The sequence below is a fragment of the Salvelinus alpinus genome, chromosome 6 (genome assembly GCF_045679555.1).
Source record: "Salvelinus alpinus chromosome 6, SLU_Salpinus.1, whole genome shotgun sequence".
Lineage (NCBI taxonomy): Eukaryota > Metazoa > Chordata > Actinopteri > Salmoniformes > Salmonidae > Salvelinus > Salvelinus alpinus.
Genome location: NC_092091.1, coordinates 67,612,102 through 67,637,985, shown reverse-complemented (window position 1 = coordinate 67,637,985; position 25,884 = coordinate 67,612,102). Strand labels below are relative to the sequence as shown.

General features: G+C 41.9%; 1 protein-coding gene and 1 long non-coding RNA gene across 5 annotated transcripts in view; one reads left to right on the top strand and one right to left on the bottom strand.

Annotated features, from left to right (window-relative positions):
- Nucleotides 1–302: 302 nt before the first annotated feature.
- Nucleotides 303–25,884, bottom strand: part of LOC139579156 (mucin-17) — a 26,458-nt gene continuing 876 nt past the window's right edge. Inside the window, exons 2-10 of one of the 4 annotated variants that reach the window (XM_071407495.1) lie at nucleotides 25,154–25,405; nucleotides 24,832–24,963; nucleotides 24,677–24,730; nucleotides 24,394–24,488; nucleotides 24,123–24,216; nucleotides 23,560–23,631; nucleotides 15,904–16,107; nucleotides 14,685–14,776; nucleotides 303–1,073 (exon numbers count right to left, since the gene is read on the bottom strand). In XM_071407495.1, the coding sequence (XP_071263596.1) occupies nucleotides 14,724–14,776; nucleotides 15,904–16,107; nucleotides 23,560–23,631; nucleotides 24,123–24,216; nucleotides 24,394–24,488; nucleotides 24,677–24,730; nucleotides 24,832–24,963; nucleotides 25,154–25,405 (956 nt within the window). In that variant the 3' untranslated portion in view covers nucleotides 303–1,073; nucleotides 14,685–14,723. Of the gene's footprint in view, nucleotides 9,756–11,388; nucleotides 13,745–14,684; nucleotides 14,777–15,903; nucleotides 16,108–23,559; nucleotides 23,632–24,122; nucleotides 24,217–24,393; nucleotides 24,489–24,676; nucleotides 24,731–24,831; nucleotides 24,964–25,153; nucleotides 25,406–25,884 lie in introns of those variants that run through there. The other 3 variants (XM_071407499.1, XM_071407496.1, XM_071407498.1) reach the window with 3 other exon arrangements.
- The window catches only part of LOC139579157 (uncharacterized), a 13,071-nt gene continuing 12,064 nt past the window's right edge, over nucleotides 24,878–25,884 (top strand). Inside the window, exon 1 of the long non-coding RNA XR_011675683.1 lies at nucleotides 24,878–25,003. This is a non-coding gene — a long non-coding RNA (uncharacterized lncRNA). The remainder of the gene's footprint in view (nucleotides 25,004–25,884) is intronic.

Genomic DNA, 25,884 nt, shown 5'->3' with positions numbered 1-25,884 from the left:
GGGTATTAACAGGTGGCCTCGCAATAGCAGGGTCCAGTTCACTGTATGTGGGGACCAGGGCTGCATTTAGCAGGGCACAACATTGTGAAGCGTTCAGAAATATATTTTGCAGAACAGACATGCCTCTGTGAGATGCGGAATCAGGAATCACGTCAGCTCTAATCATGACATTTCTATCTGCAACGTTTCCACAACGTTTGGCTCCTGAACGAGGCCCATCTGACACGAGGGGAAGTTGAAGAACATGAATAAAACACACGTATCACGCGAAGAAGAATAACAGACACATAATAACAGACACATTGTGACACATTCACTACATTTATCTAGCTACTGACATCAGAACAGACAAAAAAGATGTAATCAAATCCATGTAAATAAAATGTACAGAACATGACGATGGAAGTATTGCCGTTTTTTCAAAAAGACAAATGAATTGACAATATAGCTCGAGGGGGAATGTGAAAAATCTGCATAAAGATTTGAAACTGATCTCCCCAAAAATGTATCTTGGAAACAGAGATGTTAACAATTTTAAGTTCATACATGACCTCATGTCTCGTATGACTTCATATGAGTTTTTGTAAATAAATTATGCAGCTTTCTAGAATGCCCTTCAAGCCAATCAGAAATCAGTATTCAACAATGCCATGGTATAAATCCTAAGTAAATCAGAATAACAACATGAACACATTATGACACTGCTACTCTTCCCTAAAGACATACTTCCTATCTATACTATATACACACACAAGAGACATGGACCCTGTGACGCAGGGCATATGTTTAGAATTTAAATGAATTAATCAAAATTAGGCTTATTAACTCCGAAGGCCTTGATAACAAAAATACAGTATAATAAAAGTACCAGAATATAAACATAGCATTTGTGAAATTTAACTTAGCATTTCCATAGGTTATCCTGAGATATAAAAGACAAAATAGTTAAATTGTTTATAGACAGAGAAAACATCAACTTAATCAACTAGCCTATATAATATGAATTGAAAGAAATACTTTGTTTTCAGGCGTTTCCGATGAATTTACCTTTTACTTCACGTTTTTTCTTCAGTCTAAAACACAAAGAAAACAACAGCATGAAGTCAGTGGGTCACTCATGATTCAAATGATTCATTTTGTTGTGCAGAACAGTTATTCATCTGAAAAGCACTTAGCTTCAACCTTTGCTAATCCTGCTTTGTAATCGATGGAGCGTCACGATGGGGAGATCAAACTGGGCTACCTTTCAGGGCCTTTTAACTTTCTCCTCAGTTTTCTCCATCTATATTTCTACCTGGCTGGATTTTCCTGGAAGGTTGTGTCCTTAGTCATCCTGTGACACCACTGTCCTGGCTCTCGTCACCTGTAACCCCCTGCCATACCTTCTGCTTTGACCATGTTTACGTGGCCTCTGACCTTTGACACCTGTGCTGAAACATCTGTTTGCGGGACAGGATACCGGACATGAAAAAAAAAAAAAAACTCTATTGAATTGATTTATGACAACCCTTTTATGGATTCTTCAAACCGGTGTGTGCCCCCTAGGTGTGAAGACCGGGGAGTTGAGGTGGTTCAACTCCTTAAAAAGCAATTGATGACTTAGACTAGATTAACTTTTAGATCGACAAAAAGCTGGGTAGTACAGATTTCATACATACAACTCCTACATACCCAAATAAGAATTGAAGGCAGATAACAGGTGTTCATTGGATATGGATGGAGTGCAGTCTATAGTACATGACCGAATCAATGAAAACCGACCATGCTGTGTAAGTGTCTCATCCTCACAGCTCTTATATCCTGCCACTGCACTTTCAAATGTGACCCTCGGTAATCTCAAATGCATGCAATAAAAAGGAGACCAGGTAACAGAGACCAGCTTTATGTGATTACTAAGGGTCTGATTGCATATTGCATGACAGGTGAGCTCTCGCACAGCTCTGTAAAGTGGCTGGGCTAAACTGAGCTAAAGTTGAGCCATATAGGAACAGACAGGGATCTGTGTGGAGAGAACCCCCAGTTAGGCAGTTACTATAGTGAAGGAGAAACCTAGTCACTGAAAGGCTTGACATTCCACTGGGGATTTAGTGACTCTGGGGAAAATGCTACTAAGGCTAACCTGAGTCCAGCGAGAGACGACCAGCTCCTCAATCTGGTCTCTGAACAAGAGCTCAAATGCTGGGTTACAAAAGTAGTGATTACAATTGATTAGATTGCTCACATTGTAGTAAGGCCTAGGAGTCAAGTGTTTGAACTGTAGAGGAGGTAAGTTTCCACCTATCATTTTGTTAATGGATAGTAATAGAGCAAAACCTCAACCGGTTTTCAGTCTCATTACCTACAACCTGCATAAACCTGTTTACTACCTTCATCTTTACCCCCCTCTAAAAACGACAGGTGGAAACTAAGTGAAATCCGAAATCCTTTGTCTTAAACTGACTATATACCCGTTTTATCATTGCTTTATGACATCACAGAGGGAAAGTTTCAAACGTTACAATTTATCACCGCTCTTTCCCTCGCCCCTGGGCTTTTACAGCATGCAGTAAAGCAGATCTGGCCTTTTGGAAACGTCCACTCATCATCACAACGGTTTCCTCTAAACTACCTGTTCCATGCAGTCAATATTCCTACATTGCATGGTAGAATACAATACAATACAACTGTAATTGTCCATTTTGTCAGAAGACGTTTCCATAAAGAAGTTTTTGGAAACACTTTGAATGAAAGAGCAATGCATGTGTCTAAGCTAATTACCTACCTATTAGTACGGGCATGTAAAAACAGCAAAACAACCAATGAGAGAAAATAACCAGGGAAGCAAAAACATGTTTGATCTGACAGATGAACAACTGAAAGGTTAAGTGCTGAAAAGTTTAATAGCTAATCGTAATAGCTTTTAGGTCAAAGCAATGCAGCGATTTACTACATATTTAGTATGCAGTTGTTAATATCAATGTGAAAGCTTGTTGAGGAAGAACACAACCACAAGTTCATTTAAAGGTACAGTGTTTCTTCTAATAGGTTTATGTGCAATATAAACACAATGCATTACATTTACAACAACAAAAGCCAAATTCATCATAGTCATGAATATGCACAGCCCTGCGTCAACTTGTATTACATTTTAAAACCACCATACACACACATTAAAATCTAGCAATAGTGGCCGCAGTGTAACATATCTAAAGCGTTAAAGTAAACTGTTCTTACACCTGGAGAGTGGGGAGAAAAGTCCCCCAACTGCGATAACTAACACACTGAAAGACACAGGCATATTAAGCCGTGGTGTGACTCGTCAGTCTGGACCTGAGGAAGGAATGTTGGAGGTTGGAGTGGAGGCTTGAGGCGATACCAGCAGGTGAATGTCCATCTTTCACCAAGTCTCTGATCACAGTAGGCCCAGAGGGCCGGAGAGTAGGTTAGACCCAGGAGGAGTGGACAGGAATGCTAAAACAACCAATTATGTTGGATGGGGACACCGGTAGAAAATACACCAAGCAGAGGATGGTGACAGGTCTATCCCTCACATACTATTGAAGTCACAGACAGTAACACATTATGGGGATGGACATAAAGCTGTTATGGCTGCTGCTCCTTCCAAACAGTGTGCCTCCAGCACAGAATCTGATCACATGGGGACTGTCAATGAGATCAGAACGATGACTGGTTTGGTACTATGACGTCAGTCCACCCAGAGATAGTAAGATAGTTGGAAAGACCATGCTCTCTCTTGACTGATGTAGAGATTTGGTTATGGCTCATGAGAATAGAAATACCTTGTCAGGAACTAAGACTAAATCCATCCACAGTACTTATTGCTTTGTACATAGAAAGGTGACAGTATTTGTGAATGTGTGTGGAGAAGGCATCACCAGGGCCCAGTTATCTATCTAGATTTTGCCTATCGGATAGGATTAGATGCATAGAAATAGAATGAATAGAACCGAGTAATTATTGACTTGAATTGGGACACCCGTTATATTAATTTAAATCGTATCCGATTGCCAAAATCCGTCTAGATAACTTTTGAAAAACTGAGCCCAGGGGCTCTAGAGGAGCTGAAAGGCTTGGCCACTTCCCTAATCCGGCATTTGGCGGGCGGACTCAATCCCCGGAGATTATCTGGATAATCCTGCCCCAGGGGAATTCTGTTCAGTAAACAAAGCCTGACGTTAGTTCTGCTGACTACTAGAGACGTTAGACTAACTGCACCTCCCAACTCCCCACAAGTGATTTTCTGAACTCTTAGTAGGTACTCAAAGCACTGACTGTTTGTAAAACAACTGGAAGTGACAGATGGTGTTGATCAGAGGAACTGTAAGGGTTTTGTCCAATGACTGGATCATTGTCCTTCATTGTTAGTCTAGGATACCAAATTTCAACATCAGAGTATAGGTACAGATGTAGGATCTTAATTTGATCACCCTGTTGCAGGAGAACTTTCCTGCAATGCAGGACATTTAAACTCGTGGACAATTTGAGGTTCAAAAAGGTTTAGTAATTCCACGATGAAATTTCAGACTTGATTTTCCCTTACGAAATATGAATTTACCCCTACAAAAATGTAGATGAATTATAATCCACATTTCCTGTTGCAAACTGTCTCAAATTAAGATCCTACATCTGCAATAGACTGCCCTTTGGCCTGGTCTCCCTTGTAAAGCTCAAAGGAACATCCGGATGCAATAATAGAATAGAATATCTCTAGGAATAGTGTCTGGGCAAAGTGGGCATCACATCATAGCATACTACCAGATCACACACACACGATGTCAAGGGCTGCTGCTAGCCTCAATGAAGATAGGTGCTATTCAGAAAACCCTGTGTCGAACAACGAGCCCCTATTTAGAGATCTATGGAACCTGGGTGACCGCTGACAAGCTAAGCTACCAAGGTGTAAATACCATTTCCATGTAGCATATCAAACTTATAGCCATATTATTTGATTGCCATTGCCTTTCTATTGTCTGCTTTCCTTTGTTGACAGACCGGTATTATTATTATTATTATTATTTAGCTCCTAAAGCGAAGTCAATAATGGTGTGTGTCTTACAGCACTTGGCAACCAGCGTTCTGCCAGCATGGCGGGAATACAAGAGAGAGAAGGGAAAATGTGACAGCTACGGTGGAACTCTTGGGAAGAGTCTAAAATATAAACACTTAAAAAAGGTCAGAGGTCACCGTCCTCTGACATCCATCAAAGATGGGTTAGGTAGAGGGTATGGTGAACAGTGAAATTGTAAAAGTGAGCTCTTAAGAATTCTCTTCCTTTACCTGGCTTGTGTGTGTGTGTGTGTGTGTGTGTGTGTGTGTGTGTGTGTGTGTGTGTGTGTGTGTGTGTGTGTGTGTGTGTGTGTGTGTGTGGCATCTGTATGTTTATAGGTGCAATATGCAGAAATCGCTCTGCCATTTCCTGGTTGCTAAAATTCAAATAGTTTGCCTAATTTTAGTTTATGTGACCAAACAAGCAATATATAGTGTAGAGAATCATTGTACCATCTAAACCGCTGTGAAATATCTTATAAAAATACCAAAAAAGATGTTGCTGTTTGAAGCTGGTGTATGAAACAGAAAGTAAAATTCGCAACAACGAAAGGTAAGAACGGGAAGCATAGAAATAATGCACCTCGAACATATCTACCACTTCTTAGAGTTGAGAATGACACATTTCTATGTGAATTTGGTCAGGTCCCCCAAACAGTTACATATTGCAGCTTTAAGTGTGTGCAGGTCTAGATGTTCCTTGAGGACAATTCCCTCTAGCTCAACCTCTGCATGGACATGTCTCAGTGACCACTAAAGAATGTGGGTGTGTCTCCTAGGACACAGGGAGTACATCACTCTCCTCCTTGTGGTCAGCGTATACCCTTTAATTAGGTTGAGCTGACCTCTGACCTTTTCACTTAGCTCCCACCGCAAAGGGTCACTGAAGGTCAAGGAACCCAAGCAGGAAGTTGGAGCGACCCCACCTAGCGGTTTTGTGATGTGGAGGCAAGTTCAGGAAGTGAACACGTGAGATGTGTGTGTGGTATTATACAAACAAGATCTGACTGATCTCTGGACCAGATAGCAGTGGTAAACGCACTGCCGATGTGACTAATGGGTTGGGGCATGGTTTCAGGTCACATAAAGGAGAGATACTTCCTTTCATAAAGAGAGGCACAGTATAGTGTGTAAAAATATCCCGGACCAGGGCTAGCAATAGATACTCAAATCAATGTCAATTATACTCCCTTGTATTCTACAGAAAGCTAATGAACAAGGCTAATCAGCTTACTACGCAACAAGAGTTTGATAGCAACGGAAGGCTATATTTTAGGCGACTATATGAGTATGGTGTAAGTATATGATGATAAAACAGCTAAACTATAATTCAAACACAGAGAGCGAGAGAAAGAGAGAAAGAGAGAAAGAGAGAGAGAGAAAGAGAGAGAGAGAGAAAGAGAGAGAGAGAGAGAGAAAGAGAGAGAGAAAGAGAGAAAGAGAGAGAGAGAAAGAGAGAGAAAGAGAGAAAGAGAGTGAGAGAGCGAGAAAGAGACAGTGGTTGGAGGAGGTTGGAGTTCCTTATTGGTTATAGATAGCTCTCAAGCATCTGTTTGACTTGACCCCATTTGTCAAGGTTTCAGCTTCTTCTACAAAGGCAAGCCATGACCACATAATGGGGCTTGCTTTCAAAACAACCTGCCTCTAAATTGTTTGGAAAGCCATGTCCTCTAGCACAGGCTACAAATGAAGGTTGACATGGTGTTAACATTGAGATCCATAATAGTCAATGAGCCAAACGGTATCTAAACTAGCTAAGGGGTTATCTGAATTTTGTCTTTGATTGACTTGTATACGTAGGGTTGTTATAGCCAAACAATTGCCACTAAATCAACTGGCTGAACTAGCAAATGTCTTTCTCACTCAGTTATGGGATTTTTCACAAGATGAATTTGACACCCAGGTTGCTCTGACCTCTGCCACAGAAAGTGATAGTGTTTCAATAGCGAGCAGATATCTAGCTACATTAGCTACATTCCAGCCACACCAGCAGCTGTGTAAAGTACTGTGAGGCAGGGCTGCATCCAAACGTTTAAATATAGTAATGGTTAAATATACTAATGGTTTCGCTGAGTGTTGGTAAAAAAAAAAAAAGAAAACAGGAAAAGGGCAAAGGGCTACGACCAGGTCATGACAGATGCAAAGCTAACAGGAAGCCTTGGGTGTATGTTCATAATAGATTAATTAGCACCTGTAAGTGGCCCTCTTGTAAATTTACCCTCTTGCATTCTAAACACATTTAGATTGTCCGAAACATGCCTGACCGCTAAAGCCAAAGGAAAAGACAGCTGGGTTGCAGTTGTGGGAACTGTTTCTGTTTCTGCCTACCAACCAAAAGTGAATATACTCCCACGCGGAATATTTATTTAACCTTTATTAAACTAGGCAAGTCAGTTAAGAACAAATTCTTATTTACAATGATGGCCTACCAAAAGGCAAAGGTCCTTCTGCGGGGACAAGGGCTGGAATTAAAAATTTAAAATAAATATAGGACAAAACACACATCACGACAAGAGAGAAAACACAGCACTACATAAAGAGAGACCTAAGACAACAACACAGCATGGTAGCAACACAACAACATGGTGGCAACACAACATGGAAGCAGCACAAAACATGGTACAAACATTATTGGCACAGACAACAGCACAAAGGCTAAGAAGGTAGAGACAACAATACATCACACAAAGCAGCCACAACTGTCAGTAAAATTTACTTGAACTCTGTGAAGCATTTATTTGGGCTGAAATTTCTGAGGCTGGTAACGAATGAACTTATCCTCTGCAGCAGAGGTATCTCTGGGTCTTCCTTTCCTGTGGCGGTCCTCATGAGAGCCAGTTTCATCATAGTACTTGATGGTTTTTGTGACTGCACATGAAGAAACTTTCAACGTTCTTGAAATGTTCCAGATTGACTGACCTTCATGTCTTAAAGTAATGGACTGTTGTTTCTCTTTGCTTATTTGAGCGGCTCTTGCCATAATATGGACTTGGTCTTTTACCAAATAGGGCTATACCTGTATACCACTCCTACCTTGTCACAACACTATATCTGTATACCAAAGAGTCAAGTCAAACAGGTTAATCAACGTTTATAATCCAACCTTAGGTACCCCAATACGCAAATAAACAATACAATTTAAGATGGAGAATCGTTATTGTCTTTACCGGAGAAAAATATCAAAGAACTCGCTCTCATTCACACGCTTGGAAACACTACAGCCAAAATGGGAGCCACCTAGAAAAACTACAATTTGTGCCTCATTTTTCCAAAAACCAGCCTGAAACTCTTTCTAAAGACTGTTGACATCTAGTGGAAGCCCTAGGAACTGCAATTGGGCATGATTTTGCCCTATTATAAAAGTGCCAGCCATTGAAATCAGTGGTAGGATGAATTTATTTTTGGGGGGATGGTTTGTCCCATTTCAGTTCTGTTATACTCACAGACATTATTTTAACAGTTTTTGGATAGAAAACACTCTTATAAACGTTGGTTGACTTGTTTGGATAAGTTTATTGGTAACGTTTGGGATTCATTGTCACGGTCGTCATGGGAAGAAGTGGACCAAAGCGCAGCGTGGTACGTGTTCATTCTATTTATTTATTAAATGAACACCGACAACAACAAAACAAAAATACGAACGTGACGTTCTGCAGGGCAAAATAACAACCAGTGCAAAATTAAGAACCCACAAATGAAAGAACGAAAAAGGACAACTTATATATGATCCCCAATCAGAGACAACGATAGACAGCTGCCTCTGATTGGGAACCACACCAACATAAAAATAACGAAACTAGAATGCCCACCCTAGTCACACCCTGGCATAACCAAAATAGAGAATAAAAACCTCTCTATGGCCAGGGCGTGACATTCATTTTGTGTGCATTTTGAAGGAGGGAAAACGAGTGGATTATTGACTGAAGCACGCCAGCTAAACTGAGTTTTTATGGCTATAAAGAAGGAGTTTATCAAACAAAAGGACCATTTGTAATGTAACTGGGACCTTTTGGAGTGCCAACAGAAGAAGATCTTCAAAGGTAAGGCATATATTATATCGCTATTTCTGACTTTCGTGTCGCAACTCCCTGGTTGAAAATGATTTGTTATGCATTTGTCTGCTGGGCGCTGTCCTCAGATAATCGCATGGTTTGCTTTCGCCATAAAGCCTTTTTTAAATCTGACACGGCAGCTGGATTATTAACAACAAGTTAAGCTTTATTTTCATGTATTGGACTCGTGATTTCATGAAAGTTTAATATTTATAGTAATTTAATTTGAATTTGGCGCTCTACAATTTCACCGGATGTTGGCCAGGTGGGACGGTAGCGTTCCACTGATCCGCAAGTTAAGAAGAAATTCCTCAAATTAACAAAGCACACCTGTTAATTGAAATGCATTCCAGGTGACTACCTCGTGAAGCTGGTTGAGAGAATGCCAAGAGTGTGCAAAGCTGTCATCAAGGCAAAGGGTGGCTACTTTGAAGAATCTCAAATATAAAATACATTTTGATTTGTTTAACACTTTTTTGGTTACTACATGATTCCATGTGTGTTATTTCATAGTTTTGATGTCTTCACTATTATTCTACAATGTAGAAAATAGTAAAAATTAAGAAAAACCCTTGAATGAGTAGGTGTGTCTGGTCCTGTAGATGTCAATAGATCCACTGCTAGACCTATCCTGTTACAATCCGGCCTGGTTCAGCACTACAAAGAGAGGCAAACAAACAAGGTGTGAGGATTTACAGAGAAATCAACCATCTGTGATGGATGTAGCAGAGCAACGTCAAACAGTGGAGGCTGCTGAGGGCAGGACGGCTCAAAAAGAATGGCTGGAATGGAGTCAATGGAATGGTATCGAACACGTGGTTTCCATGTGGTTTATACTATTCCAATGACTCCATTCCAGCCATTACTATGAGCCGTCCTCATAGTAATGGCTAGTAAAAGCTAGACGCCAGAGACGCCATTTTGTCATAGGGCATTTGGGACCCTCAGACAGTTAAGTACCATCAACACTGAAACCTGACTCCACACTCTCCACCTTCAAACTTCGGTCACAGGCAGCAGTCAGTCACCAACACCAACGTGTGTGTTTTAATCTCATTCAAACACAATAAGTGTTTAATCTCATGGCTATATACTGTAATAACTAGGTAATTGTCAGGATAGAGGACTACTCATGCTATGTGAGCCACACAATACGACCTACTAATCTAATATAACATTATAAATATCAGTCTGTAGATACATGCAGCTGTTGTCATATTACACAACCTGAGCTGGTCTATTGTTGAATGATTCTCAGTGTGGAGCCCTGCACAATGTCTAACTCAGTTGGTGAGCCAGGGCAGAGAGTACACTGCTTATGTAATGGTTTGGGGAATCAAGCTTGTCTGATGAGTAGCTGCCTGAGGCCTGAAGACTTGTGTTAACTCCCCAAGCGAATGCTTAGGCTTTTAGCTTAGTGGGCTAACATTGTTGTGTTGCGCAGGACACAAGAGGCAGATTTGGGATCAGCTGACACCAGCTGTTTCTGTCCTTTGTGTGTGTGTGTGTATGTGTGTGTGTGTAAGGGGCCTTTCCAGCCTGCCTTTCCACTAGTCCCTCCCTGTGATAAAACATCAAGCCAGTCAGGTGACATGACAGAGTCCTGTCATCTCCATCACCACATCAAAACCCACACATGCAGGGAACACCACCCAGCAGCACCCAGCCACTGTTATTACTGAGCCCAGGCCCTCTCTCACACTGCCATAGAGCCATTGGGACATCCAAAATGGTGGTCTCAAACCCCAAAATGGAGGTCTGGTTTCTTTGTTATTACTGGGGACAGCATTGCCACTACATAAACAAGAAAAATATTTATTTTGGAGCCGATGAATGACAAATATATCTAAACAAAGTTAGTAGATCTGTTCATAAGCACATGAGATATAATCTGACCCTTGACCTCTGAGTCTCTACACAGCCTTGCCCTGTCTTTGAACCTGTGTGTCCAATCACATCGAACGAAAGCCCCTCTCGAACAATAAAATAGCCACCACTAATTACTAGCTAGGCTTGTCCACATTTTCTCCTCTCTCTCTTTCTGGACCGACGGTCTATTCCAGTCAAATGTATGATAAATGTGAGCTGATGGCATGAAAGCAAACCCGATTGGAAAATGACACAGCCGGCCTAACCAGCTAATTACACTGTTTCATGAGCTGTCAGGTCATGTCATGTCCATTATCTCCCCTGGATGGGGGAGACAAGAGACCTTTCAAGTTCAGGCTTTCCAGCTTGCTCATCACTACCTAAACCAGGTGGAAGGAAGAAAGGACTGGTTGTTTCTTGCTTTTCTCTTTCTTTCCTTTTTATGTCTCCTTCAAGGTCGATTCAGTCTGTTTTTCTATGTATGTAAAGCACAAAATAGACAGCTTTTCTTATTGTTTATGAGCAAGGCCCAGCCTGCCTTCCAAGAAGGGCATTTTCTTCTCATGCTAAATGTGAAATCCACAACTGAAGCTGCTGTATCATCCATCGTCTTTTCCACTGTATTTAGAATATAGAGTTAATAACTACAATTCAACAGTGAGAATAATAGGCTACACTCTTAGAAGAAAAGGTGCTATCTCGAACCTAAAAGGGTTCTTCGGCTGTCCCCATAGGACAGGGGTGTCAAACTCATTCCATGGAGGGCCTAGTGTCTGCTGGTTTAAGTTTTTTCCTTTCAGTGAAGACCTAGACAACCAGGTGAGGGGAGTCCCTTACTAATCAGTGACCTTAATTCCTCAAGTACAATGGAGGAATGAAAACCCACAGCCCTCCGTGGAATGAGTTTGACACGTGCCATAGGAGAACCCTTTGAAGGACCCTTTTGTGTTCCATGTAGAACGTTTCCACAAAGGGTTTTACATGGAACTCAAAAGGGTTCTACCTGAAAGCAAAAAGTGTTCTACCTGGAACAAAAAAAAGGTTATCCTATGGGGACAGCCAAATAACACATTTGGAACCCTTTATTCTAAGAGTGTACCTACCAAGCCTATCAGTGGGCATACTTGCTTTCCATTGCCGAAATATAAATAATGTCACTGTAGTTACCGTGATCCAATATCACTCCCCCAGTGTGAAACTCTAAACCATATCAATAACCTGCTGCTAGAAGGTAGCCCTGGTAGACTCAGCTCTCACTGTTCTGAAAGGCAATGGTATAGGAGCAATTAGGTACCAGAATCTCCAGGAACTCAAATGTTAAACGGTGTGTATATGTGATAATATATGACTGTGACATAGGTAAATAGAAACTAGCATAAAACATGTTATTTTAACAGCTGTATTTTGCTACATTACACATGTCGGATTATTAACGTCGTCATATATTACCTACGGTTAGTTATTCTCCATCTACATGGTCAACTCTGTCTCCAACGATTCTGTGAAATGCATCTGTAAATAAATCACATGAAATGGATCCAAGGACAATGAGGTGTATGGGGCCTTGTGTACTGTAAAATACTCTGGACCAAGGTAGTACTTTCTTCAGAGAGTGGCTCTGTCTGGACCAATTATCCAGTCCTCTAATGAACTAATTATGGCAGTCTGAAGGCAATGATTGTAATTACATACACAGCCACAGCATAGCCACCTTACTTGAAGCTAGCAAGACTTTCTCTCACGTTTTCCCCTACCTTAAAGACGGAGATTGGAGACATGTCAGTCATCTTTAAGAATGACTATGGTTACACTGTGCATATTTGCGTACATGCATAGTGTACACATGCATTCCTGCATGATAGAAACAGTGTTCATAAAAATGTATCCATTAGTCCACTGCCTCTATTCTCCCCCTACTGACCCTCATTCTAAATCTCCTGCTCAAACCATCCTGGAGGGGGGAGAGCGAGAGAAAGAACAAATAAAGGAAGAGATAGGGAGAAAAAGGGGAAACCTGACTATTCTTCCCACCGGGATGGAGTAACGGGCTGCCTTACAAATCCCCACCCTTCTTATCCAGCCTTTCCTAAATACCCATAAAGGACAGGTTTGTCAGTGGTGCTAGGCATTAGCCTTCTCTTCTAATTGCACTCTCCTACATGACCAAATTAATTCGGCTGTAAATGTAGTTTTATGAGACCTAATTCATTCTGCTGTAAATGTAGTTTTATGAGACCTAATTCATTCTGCTGTAAATGTAGTTTTATGAGACCTAATTCATTCTGCTGTAAATTTATTTTTATGAGACCTAATTCATTCTGCTGCAAATGTAGTTTTATGAGACCTAATTCATTCTGCTGTAAATGTAGTTTTATGAGACCTAATTCATTCTGCTGTAAATGTAGTTTTATGAGGGATGTTCACGAGACATCTTTCTACATTATGTGATTCTACTCTACTGTATGAGGAAATGTCAACACTACACGTCATCTTAAGGGTCACACAAAAAAGCAGGCCAAGCAAAACTACTGACTGAGCGATAGAGAAAGGGGGGAGGAAGAGAGGGGTGAGAAAAAGTGAGGGACTGACAACCCCTGATGGACGTGAGATAACAGGGATTTCTGGGGGTCTGCTTTTTTGTGAAATGGGACTGTTAACACGTTGCGTCTCAGTGGCGAGCCTAAGATCTGGGCCTATCATCGGCTGTTAAGAGCGGGGTGGATTCCTCAGGTCTTCAGGGTCCAGGCCCTGGGCTGCAACACTGTAGTGGCGGCAGGCTTCAGAGAGAAGAGAAACACAGGTGCAGGGGGCTATAGTTAGAACTTCCTGTCTGACTGACTGACTGACTGACTGACTGGCTGACTGGCTGACTGAATGACTGAATGACTGAATGACTGAATGACTGACTGACTGGCTGACTGAATGACTGGCTAGCTGACTGGCTGAGAGGACCCAAGCTGCTGGGGTCTGTCTGAGGAATCTAGCTGGAGTGCCTGATCGAAATGAGATAAGAGGCAGAGTTATGACCAGAACAATTGTATGAGAGAGTATGATTGGAAATCGGAAATGCATTGTTTAGCGGCAAGTGGGCAAGGAGATCTTGAAGAGGGTTGGGAGCTGTTTGGTAGATTGTGAAAGATATTTGATGTGCAAGTTGTGGTCGTTTCCTTCTAACTGTATGACTTGTTCTTGTAGAAGCTAAACGACGTCTGTCCAATAAATAAGTTCTAAAATTGCAGAGGTATAACAAATACGCCTACATGTGTCCCTCTCACTCAACCTGGAGCCTATATAAATCCTCCCTACACAAGTAATTCAACTTTGATATATACTGCAATATCTTATGACCGTCAATGGAGAGTTGAGTCCAGATGCATCGACAACCACAAACATCCCTTCATGGAATATATATACTGTATATATATCAATGTGGATTAGCCTCGTCGAGAAGATTTACGAAGATGGGAACCCATAATCTAATGCAGACTGATAATGACCAGCAGTACCGGTAGATTGGTGGTTATGACGTCCTATTTATACTGCGATGTTAATTCAGGGAGACCGCTTCAGTAACATATCTGGCACTTCCAGCAGAAGTCGTTTGCGGCCTGCTGACCTGGCTGGTAGAGGGGGGGGCTGATCCGTTTACTAACACCTGAGCTGGGGAAGTAGTTCAGCAGCTGCAGGGGGGAGGTTGGGGGTCCGATGGGGGCTTACCGTGGTTGTGAAGGGGCTGCAGATAAAGGAGGATCTCTTTTAGGCCGGGTTGTCCAGAGGAACCTCAGAGAAGCTGCTGGTCATGGCCCGTCCTGAGAAAGTGTGTGAGAGAGAGGAAAGTGTGAGAGAGAGAGGAAAGTGTGAGAGAGAAAAAGTGTGTGAGAGAGAAACAAAATAATGAGGAGACAGGGCATAGATGAAGTGATGAGGGCATAGATGAAGTGATTTTAACCCTAGATCTATGGCTACATTTCACCTGCTAATGGTTACTGAAGGATGCTTGTATCCCTGCACTTATACATTCCAGAAAATATTTGAGTAATGGCAGCAGACCTAAAGTCAGGATCCCTGCCAAAGTAGAACATTCAATACTGATGTGATGGTAGAACTTGTGTTCTGAATCATATACTGTAGAACCATCTGATAGTAGTGGGACTAAACAATGGATTCCTACAGCCATCCTTACGAGTGACCCTATAGCCACAGTTTACAAATATTCCATGCAACTGGCGTTCTCTCTTGGTTTGAGCTCTGCGACATGTCTTAGTAAAGGGGAAGGGTCAAACACACCCATCTGCTGCTAACCACTGCCTTTCACTTGCCATGGCTTGACCATAGAGTGATGCTTTCCATCGGTTTTGACCAGACATGTAAAACTGACTCAAGTGTCCCCATCGTGCGTTCATCTATGTTCCACTGCTATGAGGAACGCCACTGCTATTAGAGCCTAACTGAATGTTGCTTTAGAAAACGACAGCTTGAACTAACTGTCTTGTTGAGTTGTTGGTTCAGTCTTCACCACCCAATTACAGAAGAATCCGTCACGCTGAGATATGGACATAGTCTGGGAGTTGTGGTGCTATCACCATGCTGTGTTAATTACATTCTCCCCAGGAGAGGAATGTTCAAGGCATAGTAGAACACTTCTGCTCAACATTGTATCCCTGAGTCAATTACAGAGAAAGAGGAAGTGGATAAACCAATCTGTCTCGTTGTGTTTTCAAATGACACAAAGAAGCGAAAAGAGAGGTGTGATTTGTTTCGGCCAGTTTTTTTAAACGGCGAGGAACAATATGCAATTAACGGCATCAATAGCCATAGATACCATGACGTTAGAAGACGATGTATACAAATGTTCAACGGAAATGTGTCTTCTTTACCCCAACCCGTCAGAAAGACACACATACACACAGAGGTTGTAGCAGATATTGAACTATACCAACGATCCTGGCGGTGGTGATGGTGTTGTTGTTGCTGTTCTCGTTGGCCTCCACTGACTCCACTGAGGTCTTATTGGAGACAGTGTTCTCGTCATCAGTCTCCCCCACTGGGGCCTCAGGGGCCACATCTCCAGGGGCCCCATCATCAGGTTTGTCCACAATGCTGGCAGGCTGTGGGTAGTCAGAGATTTTCTCACCATCTGCTGCAGAGGGAGTACAGAGTTTAATCATGTCAGTGTCTTAACATATTATAGTCAAATTATACACACAATATCTCTGAATATCTTGCCACAGCACATTTCAACACACCCAGTAATACATATACCTGTATTTAACACATGTTCACCCAAATTCCGGCTAAGAAAGGCATATTTACCTTGCTCTGCTAGACTGTGCTTTGTCATTACCTCTAAGCATTACTATAATGATAGCATTTCCTATCTGAGTCTCCTGGCCTGCAGTGGTTCTCTTTCTGTTCCTACAAGAATGTTTCTGCCCACTTTGACTGTTGGGGGATTTCTCCTCTACTGAACGAGCTGATCCAGGCCAGGCCTCTGGTTGGTCGCCTAATGAGGTCCTGATTACTGACCAGGCCTTGCTGGGAGAGCAGCACCACACAGCTGGTTAAGAGCTGTGGGAAAGTATGGCCGCCTCGTTATTATCTTACCCAAGGTGATGGGGGGGGACTGAGGGGGCTGGTGGGGACAAGGCTGCTAGGAGGCTGGGGAGGGGGGAGGGGGGATGGTAACACCACTGCTGTTCTGGACATATCTGTAGCATTATTCAGATCTGTAAACCGTTATCTGTTAAGCACCATTGCTACCTCTTGTGAGGACAGACGCTGGGAGAGCAGAAGCAAGTACAGGGAGTGAATATTTAATAAATAACAGACATGAAACAAAACACGGACAGTGTCTGGACAACATAACATTATTGCTGACACAGGGATCAAACTGCGGCTATGGAACCCTGACCTGTTCCACCGGACGTGCTACCTGTCCCAGACCTGCTGTTTTCAAGTCTCTAGAGACAGCAGGAGTGATAGAGATACTCTGAATGATCGGCTATGAAAAGCCAACTGACATTTACTCCTGAGGTGCTGACCTGTTGCACCCTCGACAACTACTGTGATTATTATTATTTGACCATGCTGGTCATCTATGAACATTTGAACATCTTGGCCATGTTCTGTTATAATTTCCACCCGGCACAGCCAGAAGAGGACTGGCCAGCCCTCATGGCCTGGTTCCTCTCTAGGTTCCTTCCTAGGTTCTGGCCTTTCTAGGGAGTTTTTCCTAGCCACCGTGCTTCTACACCTGCAATGCTTGCTGTTTGGGGTTTTAGGCTGGGTTTCTGTACAGCACTTTGTGACATCAGCTGATGTAAGAAGGGCTTTATAAATACATTTGATTGAAATTTGATTGAATAGATAGATATAGAGGAGGCAATCAATAAAGTGATGGAGTCCAGGTGAGTCCAACGAAGCGCTGATGCCCGTAACGATGGTGACAGGTGTGCGTAATGATGGGCAGCTTGGCACCCTCAAGCGCCAGAGAGGGGGAGGGGGAGCAGGCGTGACACCTCTGGCTACTGTGTCCTTATCAGGACCACAATGTCCTTTTCATGTCCTGAATTTGTTAAAATCCTATTTTTGGCTTAAGGGTTAGGTTTCGGGATTGGGGTTAAGGTTAGGTTTAGGAAAATAGGATTTTGAACGGGAATACATTTTTACCCCCCAAAATGTCCTGAAAATGCATGAAAACAAAGCTGTGTGTATGTCTCTGATGCTCAGTCCCCCACCGCCACACTCAGTGGCTGGTTGCTAAAGCTAATCCCCGTCATTAGTTCAGTTTCTTCCAGGGCCCCGACTCACTCAAAACCAACACGCTAATTTACTGTCCAAGGGAATGTGGGAATGGAGAGTGAGATCTGTAATTAGCCTTGATGAGAGCTAAATTAGTCTCTGGGACCAGACTCGATAATTGAGAAAATAAAGTGTCATGGTCGGTCGCCGGAGCAGTTGGTAGAAATTAAGGTTGTTTCAAGTCATCCCTCACAGCTGGAGCCAAAGCTAAGAATGAGAGAGTGACAGGCAGAGGTACAAGTTGAGAGTGGCTGACTAATTAGAGTCCAAGGCATTGCTCTGCATGCTAGCTAGGATTAATGATAATGTTAGGGTTTTTCATAGTTTGTAAAATATGGTTACAAATATATACCAGTCAAAAGTTTGGACAACCTACTCAATTAAGTATTTTTCTTTATTTTTACTATTTTCTCCATTGTAGAAAAATAGTGAAGACATCGGAACTATGAAATAACACATATGGAATCATGTAGTATCCCAAAAAAGTGTTATATATATATTGATTGGTTTATTATTTATATATTTGAGATTCTTCAAAGTAGCCCTTTGCCTTGATGACAGCTTTGCACACTCTTGGCATTCTCTCAACCAGCTTCATGAGGTAGTCACCTGGAATGCATTTCAATTAACAAGTGTACCTTCTTAAAAGTTTATTTGTGGAATTTCTTTCCTTCTTAATGCATTTGAGACAATCAGTTGTGTTGTGACAAGGTAGGGGTGGTATACAGAAGATAGCCCTATTTGGTTAAAGACCAAGTCCATGTTATGACAAGAACAGCTCAAACAAGCAAAGAGAAACAACAGTCCATCATTACTTTAAGACATGAAGGTCAGTCAATGCGGAAAATGTCAAAAACGTTGAAAGTTTCTTCAAGTGCAGTCGCAAAAACCATCAAGCGCTACGATGAAACTGGCTCTCATGAGGACCGCCACAGGAAAGGAAGACCCAGAGTTAGGATAAGTTCTTTAGAGTTACCAGCCTCAGAAATTTCATCCCAAATAAATGCCTCAGAGTTCAAGTAACAGACACATCTCAACATCAACTGTTCAGAGGAGACTGAGTAAATCAGGCCTTCATGGTCGAATTGCTCAACAAAGAAAACAAAAAAACACTACTAAAAGGACACCAAGAAACACAAGCAACGGGTATTAGACTGGTGGAAATCTGTCCTTTGGTCTGATGAGTCCACGTGCAATTTTTGGTTCTAACCGCTGTGTCTTTGTGAGACGCAGAGTAGGTGAACGGATGATCTCTGCATGTGTGGTTCCCACCATGAAGCATGGAAGAGGAGGTGTGATGGTGCTTTGCTGATGACACTGTTGGTAATTTATGTAGAATTCAAGGCACACTTAACCAACAAGGCTACCACAGCATTCTGCAGCAATACGCCAATCCCATCTGGTTTGCGCTTAGTGGGACTATCATTTGTTTTTCAACAGGACAATGACCCAACACACCTCCAGGCTGTGTAAGGGTTATTTGACCAAGAAGGGGAGTGATGGAGTGCTGCATCAGATGACCTGGCCTCCACAATCACCCGACCTCAACACAATTGAGATGGTTTGGGATGAGTTGGACCGCAGAGTGAAGGAAAAGCAGCCAACAAGTGCTAAGCATATGTGGGAACTCCTTCAAGACTGTTGGAAAAGCATTCCAGGTAAAGCTGGTTGAGAGAATGCCAAGAGTGTGCAAAGCTGTCATCAAGGCAAAGGGTGGCTACTTTGAAGAATCTAAAATATATTTTGATTTGTTTAACACTTTTCTGGTTACTACACGATTCCCTGTGTTATTTCATAGTGTTGATGTCTTCACTATTATTCTACAATGTAGAAAATAGTAAAAAGAAAAGAAAAACCCTTGAATGAGTAGGTGTTCTAAAACTTTTGTGTGTGTGTGTGTGTGTGTGTGTGTGTGTGTGTGTGTGTGTGTGTGTGTGTGTGTGTGTGTGTGTGTGTGTGCGTGTGCGTGTGTACTTCCGCAAGCAGAGAACTCTTGAAAACGAGAATAGCAAAGTTTCCCCTTTTTCTGCAGAGAACATATCTCCCTAAACAAGAGGTTCTTACAACATCATACCAAGTACGTAGTAACACAATCGAACCCTTACATTATGGTACTGAAAAACAATCCTACAAAGTCGAAGCCGACCAAATCGATCAGCTGACGGACATGTAGGACATGTTGGTCAAGCCAAACCATAAAAAGGAACAGAAATACATAAAGGACCGACAACAACCAAAATATTTCAAAAGGGCTTTCTCTCCACTTCTAGTAAAGGAGACGGACTGCACTGCAAGGATCTTGACACTGGCCCGTAAAGACCACAGAGAGGTTAAGAAATAGAGACCATGTCTAATTGTGTATCTGTGGGCCTTTGTGTTTGAGCACGTTTGGTGTGTGCGTGCGTAATTCATTCTAAAAGGAGTTAAACTGTTCTCATTACTCTGCTTCATACACATAAGATCCTTTCCATTGTGTCCATCTCAAACCCAGTCCCAGTGACAGTTGTTTATCATTTTTAACAGACTGACTTTACAGTCATGGGGCAGCAGTATGCTTTTACAACAGTGGAATTCACACCTCTCCAGACCAGGGTTTCATTTGTTTGACTTGTATCTCTTTTAGAAAGAGCACAGAAAAAAGTAAAGGTGAAAGGTTACGGCCGGGAGAACTGCAAAAGAAGCAGACGTCTGTCGCTACTGAGCTGTATCAAAACAGTAGTAACACATGATGCCAGTGCAACGTCTTGAGTTGATGATTTAAAAAAAGGAGATGAAAAAACTGCTTGAGAGGAAGTTACTTTTGAAAAGCGCCAATCAAAACTGACCCGTTCCACAAAGTGTGACCCGGGGCAAAGAGAGAAAGACAGGCTCAGACATGCCCACAACAGTCACAAAGCCTGGGAAGACCTCTGAGAGAAAAAAGAATTCAACCACTTTCAACCTAAATGAAAAGTTACGTCAAAAGGAAGGACTATCACAGATTGAGAATAAATACAAACAGCTAATGCTGCATGGTGTTCTCTTCTCTTACTATAGCGGTTGATTTTTCCATTATTTCACCGTGTGTGTTTTATTACACAGGTGTCTGATGCCTGACATCCAGGATTCTTTAGCAGGGTTCGACAGTGCGACCATTCTTCTCGCATATGTGGCAAAATATTTTGCTGTGCGACCTGGAATTGTCATTTAGGAACACCAGTGCACATATAAAAAAATGAATGATTCAAGCTTGAATATTTCTCATTGTGCTCCTAAATGTTCTTGCGTGCGCGCGCCTAGGTTTTTCAACATAGGTGCACACGTGCTCCTTCTAAAAAAAGGTCCGCGTAGAGCCAGCCCTATTTAGTACATAAAGATGTTTAGTTTGCAGATAAGATGGGGTTGAGGATGATACACTTGTTTGACAAGATAGCACTCTGGTGAAAGAGGATATGGTCATCCACAACCAGCTGAGCAGCATATTAGAGCTCTGTGATGTTCTGACACAAAACCTGTCACTATTTTGAAATGTCCTCTGTTTAAAGCACTGAGAACAACAGACCACAGTATAAAAGGTAATGTCTTATAACACAAGAACATATTAAAGGTAGCCTATACCATAGAATCTGTAGTCACATATCCATCAGAGACCAATGAACAACTCTCTCTGTGCTTTTACTCTCCTGTTCATTCTCTAGCGTTTTGTTTCCATCCAGTGGCGGACGTTGGTACGGCACCTCACCACAAAGATGACATTACACAGAGTAGGTTGGGTGCTGTCATTCAGTGGAGCAAGACTGGACATTCCACTTTCTAGTGTCTCTTGTATTACATTCAACAGATTGAGAGCACTGAAATGCTAATCATTTGGCGTTTTGTAGAAGTCCCGTGAACCCTTCCTATCTGGAGTAGGCAAGCTCAGTCAAATGCTTAACGCTTAACGTTTTGGCAAGAAAACTAATACTGTTTGAACCCAGGTTTGCTGCACAGAGGTCAGTCTAGTCCTCATCTGGAGGTTATCACCCTGAGATCAGACTGAAGTCACACACAGACATACACGTGTCATACAGTCTATTCTCGCAGTTCAACATCCATGAGTCATGCGGCTCTGGTTATTCAAAGTATGATCTGACACCAGGCAGAGTTAGCCTGGGGCGGGAGAAAACATTTTACAAATCAAATGTGTTATGGATGGTGACCATGGTGTCGCAAAGGAGTGGGCACTGAGAGCCAGAGCCCCAGGACCACCAGCCCCACAACATCAAAGATCCACCCCCATATCTTACATACTGTATGAGGTTGTTTCTATTAAACACCAAACCACGGTGTGTGTGACCAAAGAGCTCTATTTTTGTCTAATCTGATCATAGCACCCGGTTCCAAATCAAGTGCCAATGCTGTTTAGCAAACACCGGGTGTTTACATTTGTTGCTCAATAAAGGCTTCTATTGGCATGGAGGCGGCGTCTATTTGTAGATTTGGAGTCTTGGTGATGCCAGGATGCGACCAGGTTGGGTAATTCTCCAACGATGACCCTTGGTCCTTTCTTTGCCTAACCATCTTCCTCACTGTGATTGGGGACAAGTTACACTTGGGTCCTCTACCAGACCTGCTAACCACTGTTCCAGTGGTTTTAAACTTTGTAAATGTTGCCCAGTAGATTCCTTTTCCCCATTGTGATTAACGACAGTTGGGTTTTACATGCGTGTTAACTCATTTTTACCTCAGTGAAACAGGAAGTCATGAAAGGCCACAATACAGTTCTTTAAATTATGCATTTTGTGTCGCCATGACTAAGTGGCCAGGGAGACTTTGCTTCAGGGGGAGGTGTGCAAAAAAACACATTTCCATTACACACGTATGTAACAGGACAAATATCTTCAAAACCTGACTGCTGACATGCAGAACAGTTTGGGACTGTATCAACAGTGGACTAATGAAAGAAAACACTCAAATATAGTTTGAGTAGAGTTCCCCTTTAAGCTGAGATTAATACAAAAAAAGTATACTATGTTAATGCTGATTCAATTGTGTTTGATTTTATTTATAAGATTCGTTTAGGGGTGCAAATCAATTTGATACCTTTTTTAGATTTGTTTTATTACTTGTTAAACAACATATTTTTCTCTGAGCAGTTGTATTAGTAATATAATGTTCCCATACATTGGCCAGGTCGCAGTTATAAATGAGAACTTGTTCTCAACTGGCCAACCTGGTTAAATAAAAAATTAAAAAGTATTTGCATTATTTATTTTACACAGTCTTTTTATATCATCCTTATCAAGGGTGCCAATCATTTCGGTCGTGACTGTAAATGTAAGCTCTTAGGGACTCTAAACCTTACACAGTGCTCGTGTCACTGTTTTGAATAAAACTGGAATATTAACAGTGATATGAGCAAGAGCAGTGTGTTGGTTCTCTTTTCTTTGAAGTTGTCATTATTCCCACACACCTGCCACACAAGACATCATGAGGTTTTAAAATTAGGTTGAAAAATGTATTATTTCAGCTGTGACTCTGGCCACTTTAAAACGTAGATAACTATGAATACAGTATAGTTATTAACGCACATTGACTTCCTTCTCTCTTCTCTTAAACGGCTGTTGCAAAAGAGGAAATCCACTCTGAACACAAAACCCATTCCAGTAACCAAACAATACATCACACTTGACAGATCACTGTGCAATAACTCCATCACTCATAGAATTCTCAATAGAGAATTGTTCCTCTTTTGGGGGCACATTGTCATAGTCCCAGCAAAGTGACCCTATGAGAGGACAGTACATGCAGTACAGTACTTCACCAAGCTCACCTCTTTCTCCCTCACTTCCCTTAACCAGGACCTCGGTGCTGTTGAGCTCCACGGCGGTAAAGGTGTCCATCCCTGGAGAAGTGATCAAAGACAACATGCATTAGTCATGGTTTATAGGCCGGCATTGTAAACAAGAATTTGCTCTTAACTGACTTGCCTAGTTAAATAAAGGTTAAATAAAAAATGGTTACTACTAGTCTAACACGTATTATCAGTTTGACCACGAGTTAATGTACATTCGCTAAATGTTCATTATTATTTTTTGGGGTAGTTCAGTTTTTCTTTCTCTCTGCATTGTTAGGAATGGCCCGTAAGTAAGCATTTCACTGTTAGCATGGGATGAAGCATGGGATGAAGCATGGGATGAATGAAATCTAAATCAAGATTTACAGAAGTGTTTCGGTGATGTCTTGTGTACAAAGTCTAAGTCTCCCTATTAATGTGTAGTAAATTATCATTAATGATGATAGTGTAAATTAATGTAGAGTGTATTCTCATCCGTACAGATGCATAATAATACATGTTTTATTCTATACATATTCTATGTAATTCTATGTTGTCACCCTTCTGTGTTGAGGAGTTGTCAAACACGGCGCCAGGATCCGCAGTACTCAGAGGCAGATCCTCATGCCTGTCTCGGAGATCTACGGAGTACCTCTGGAAACACAACACAACACACACTTCAACGGGCTAGAAAACATACAGGCATCTACAGACTTCGTTGAATGCTAGTGTTTGGTGTTTGTACAGAGTCAAGTTGAAGATTTGTTATAGAATGTTAGAATTGATTAAATCCCAGAATTGAATTTGCCAAACAGCATATACCTAACTCACCCTTGATGTCTTATTTGTAAAGAAGCATGCTGCTCCAAGCACACAGGCAGTGATGATGATCACAATAAAGATGATCACAATTAAGATGATCAATCCTATCAAGAAACAGAAAACAATCAATTGTTGAGCAACAAGATAAAGGCCATGCAAGTCATTCTGGACTTAAATGTTCATGTTATTTATAACGTGGGTTAGTCTGACAAATGATAACCAATTCAGATTTGGTGTCAGAACACACACCGTTGGGCAAGATTGAGACATTTTTTAAATGCAATCATGTTACCAAAGTGGGGCGATTTTCCCGCAGAGGGTTTTGGTTGAGCAGTTCCCGCCAAACCTTTTCAATAAAGAGAAGATAAAAGTTGTGTACTGATGGATTCACTTCACAGTGGATTCACTTCACAGTGGATTCACTTCACTCTGGTGAGATCAACTCACCTGTATTCTTGGTGGTGCTAGTAGCAGTTGTGCTAGCAGTTGTGCTAGCAGTTGTGCTGCTGGCCTCTGCTGGGGGCTTTGAGGTAGAGACGTCCATTGTTGAGGGCCAGGATGTAGGTCCTGGAGATGCATCTTGAGAGAAATGACTGTTACTTTACCTCCACCAAAGCAGGTAGGAAATTAGCATCGATCAGAGACCGAGACTGTATCGACTGGTCTTGAGTGGTCTCAAGACCCAAGACAACGAGGTCAAGACTCCATCTCCAGTATCGACCACTGACCATAAACTGACCATACAGTGAAAGCAGCAACTCCAACCTACCTGAACTGGTCTTCAGGGGTGTGGTTACCGTGTGGTTAGGCCTCCCGGTGGAATTGGTTATAGGGACGTTATCAAAAATGAGATCAGGAAGGCTTGGGGTTATGGCGGATAATGTTAAATCATTGTTGTCTACAGCCGTGGTATGTCCTGGAGTGTCTGTGTCGTTGGCTGGGTTGGAGGCTGAGGTGGGCTGGGTTACAGTGGGATTGACTGGCTGTGTCTGGGCTGTGGTGGCAGAAGCCAGGACGAGACCTGGAAAAAGACGTGGGTTTAGAGTCAGTGTTGGGGAGTAGTGAACTACATGTCGTTCAACTAGTCATATTCATGACATTTTGCTGTAGCTTGGTGGTACTGTAGTTGAACTCAATTCACAGCTTGGTAGTGTTTTCAGTAGTTCATTACTTTGTTGCCATGTTGTGGTGTAGCTAACTACTGGAACAACACACTACTTGTTTTTTGCAATAAGAAAATAAAGTATGGGTGAAGTAGGAAATAATGTCCTTTCTTTTTTTTTGGTATCAGAGTTTGGGAATCCCCGATCTATGATATTTCAGATTTAGAAATGATCATTTTCACAAAGTAGCTTCAATGTAGTGAACTACTTTTTTGTTGTTGTTAAAACTACATTGTAGTCACATTATGAATATTGAGCAGCAACTGTCCCGTAGACGGGGCACCGATCCACAAGAAGTTGAAGTAAACGATAGTTCCCTTAAGGTCGGGCTCTACAG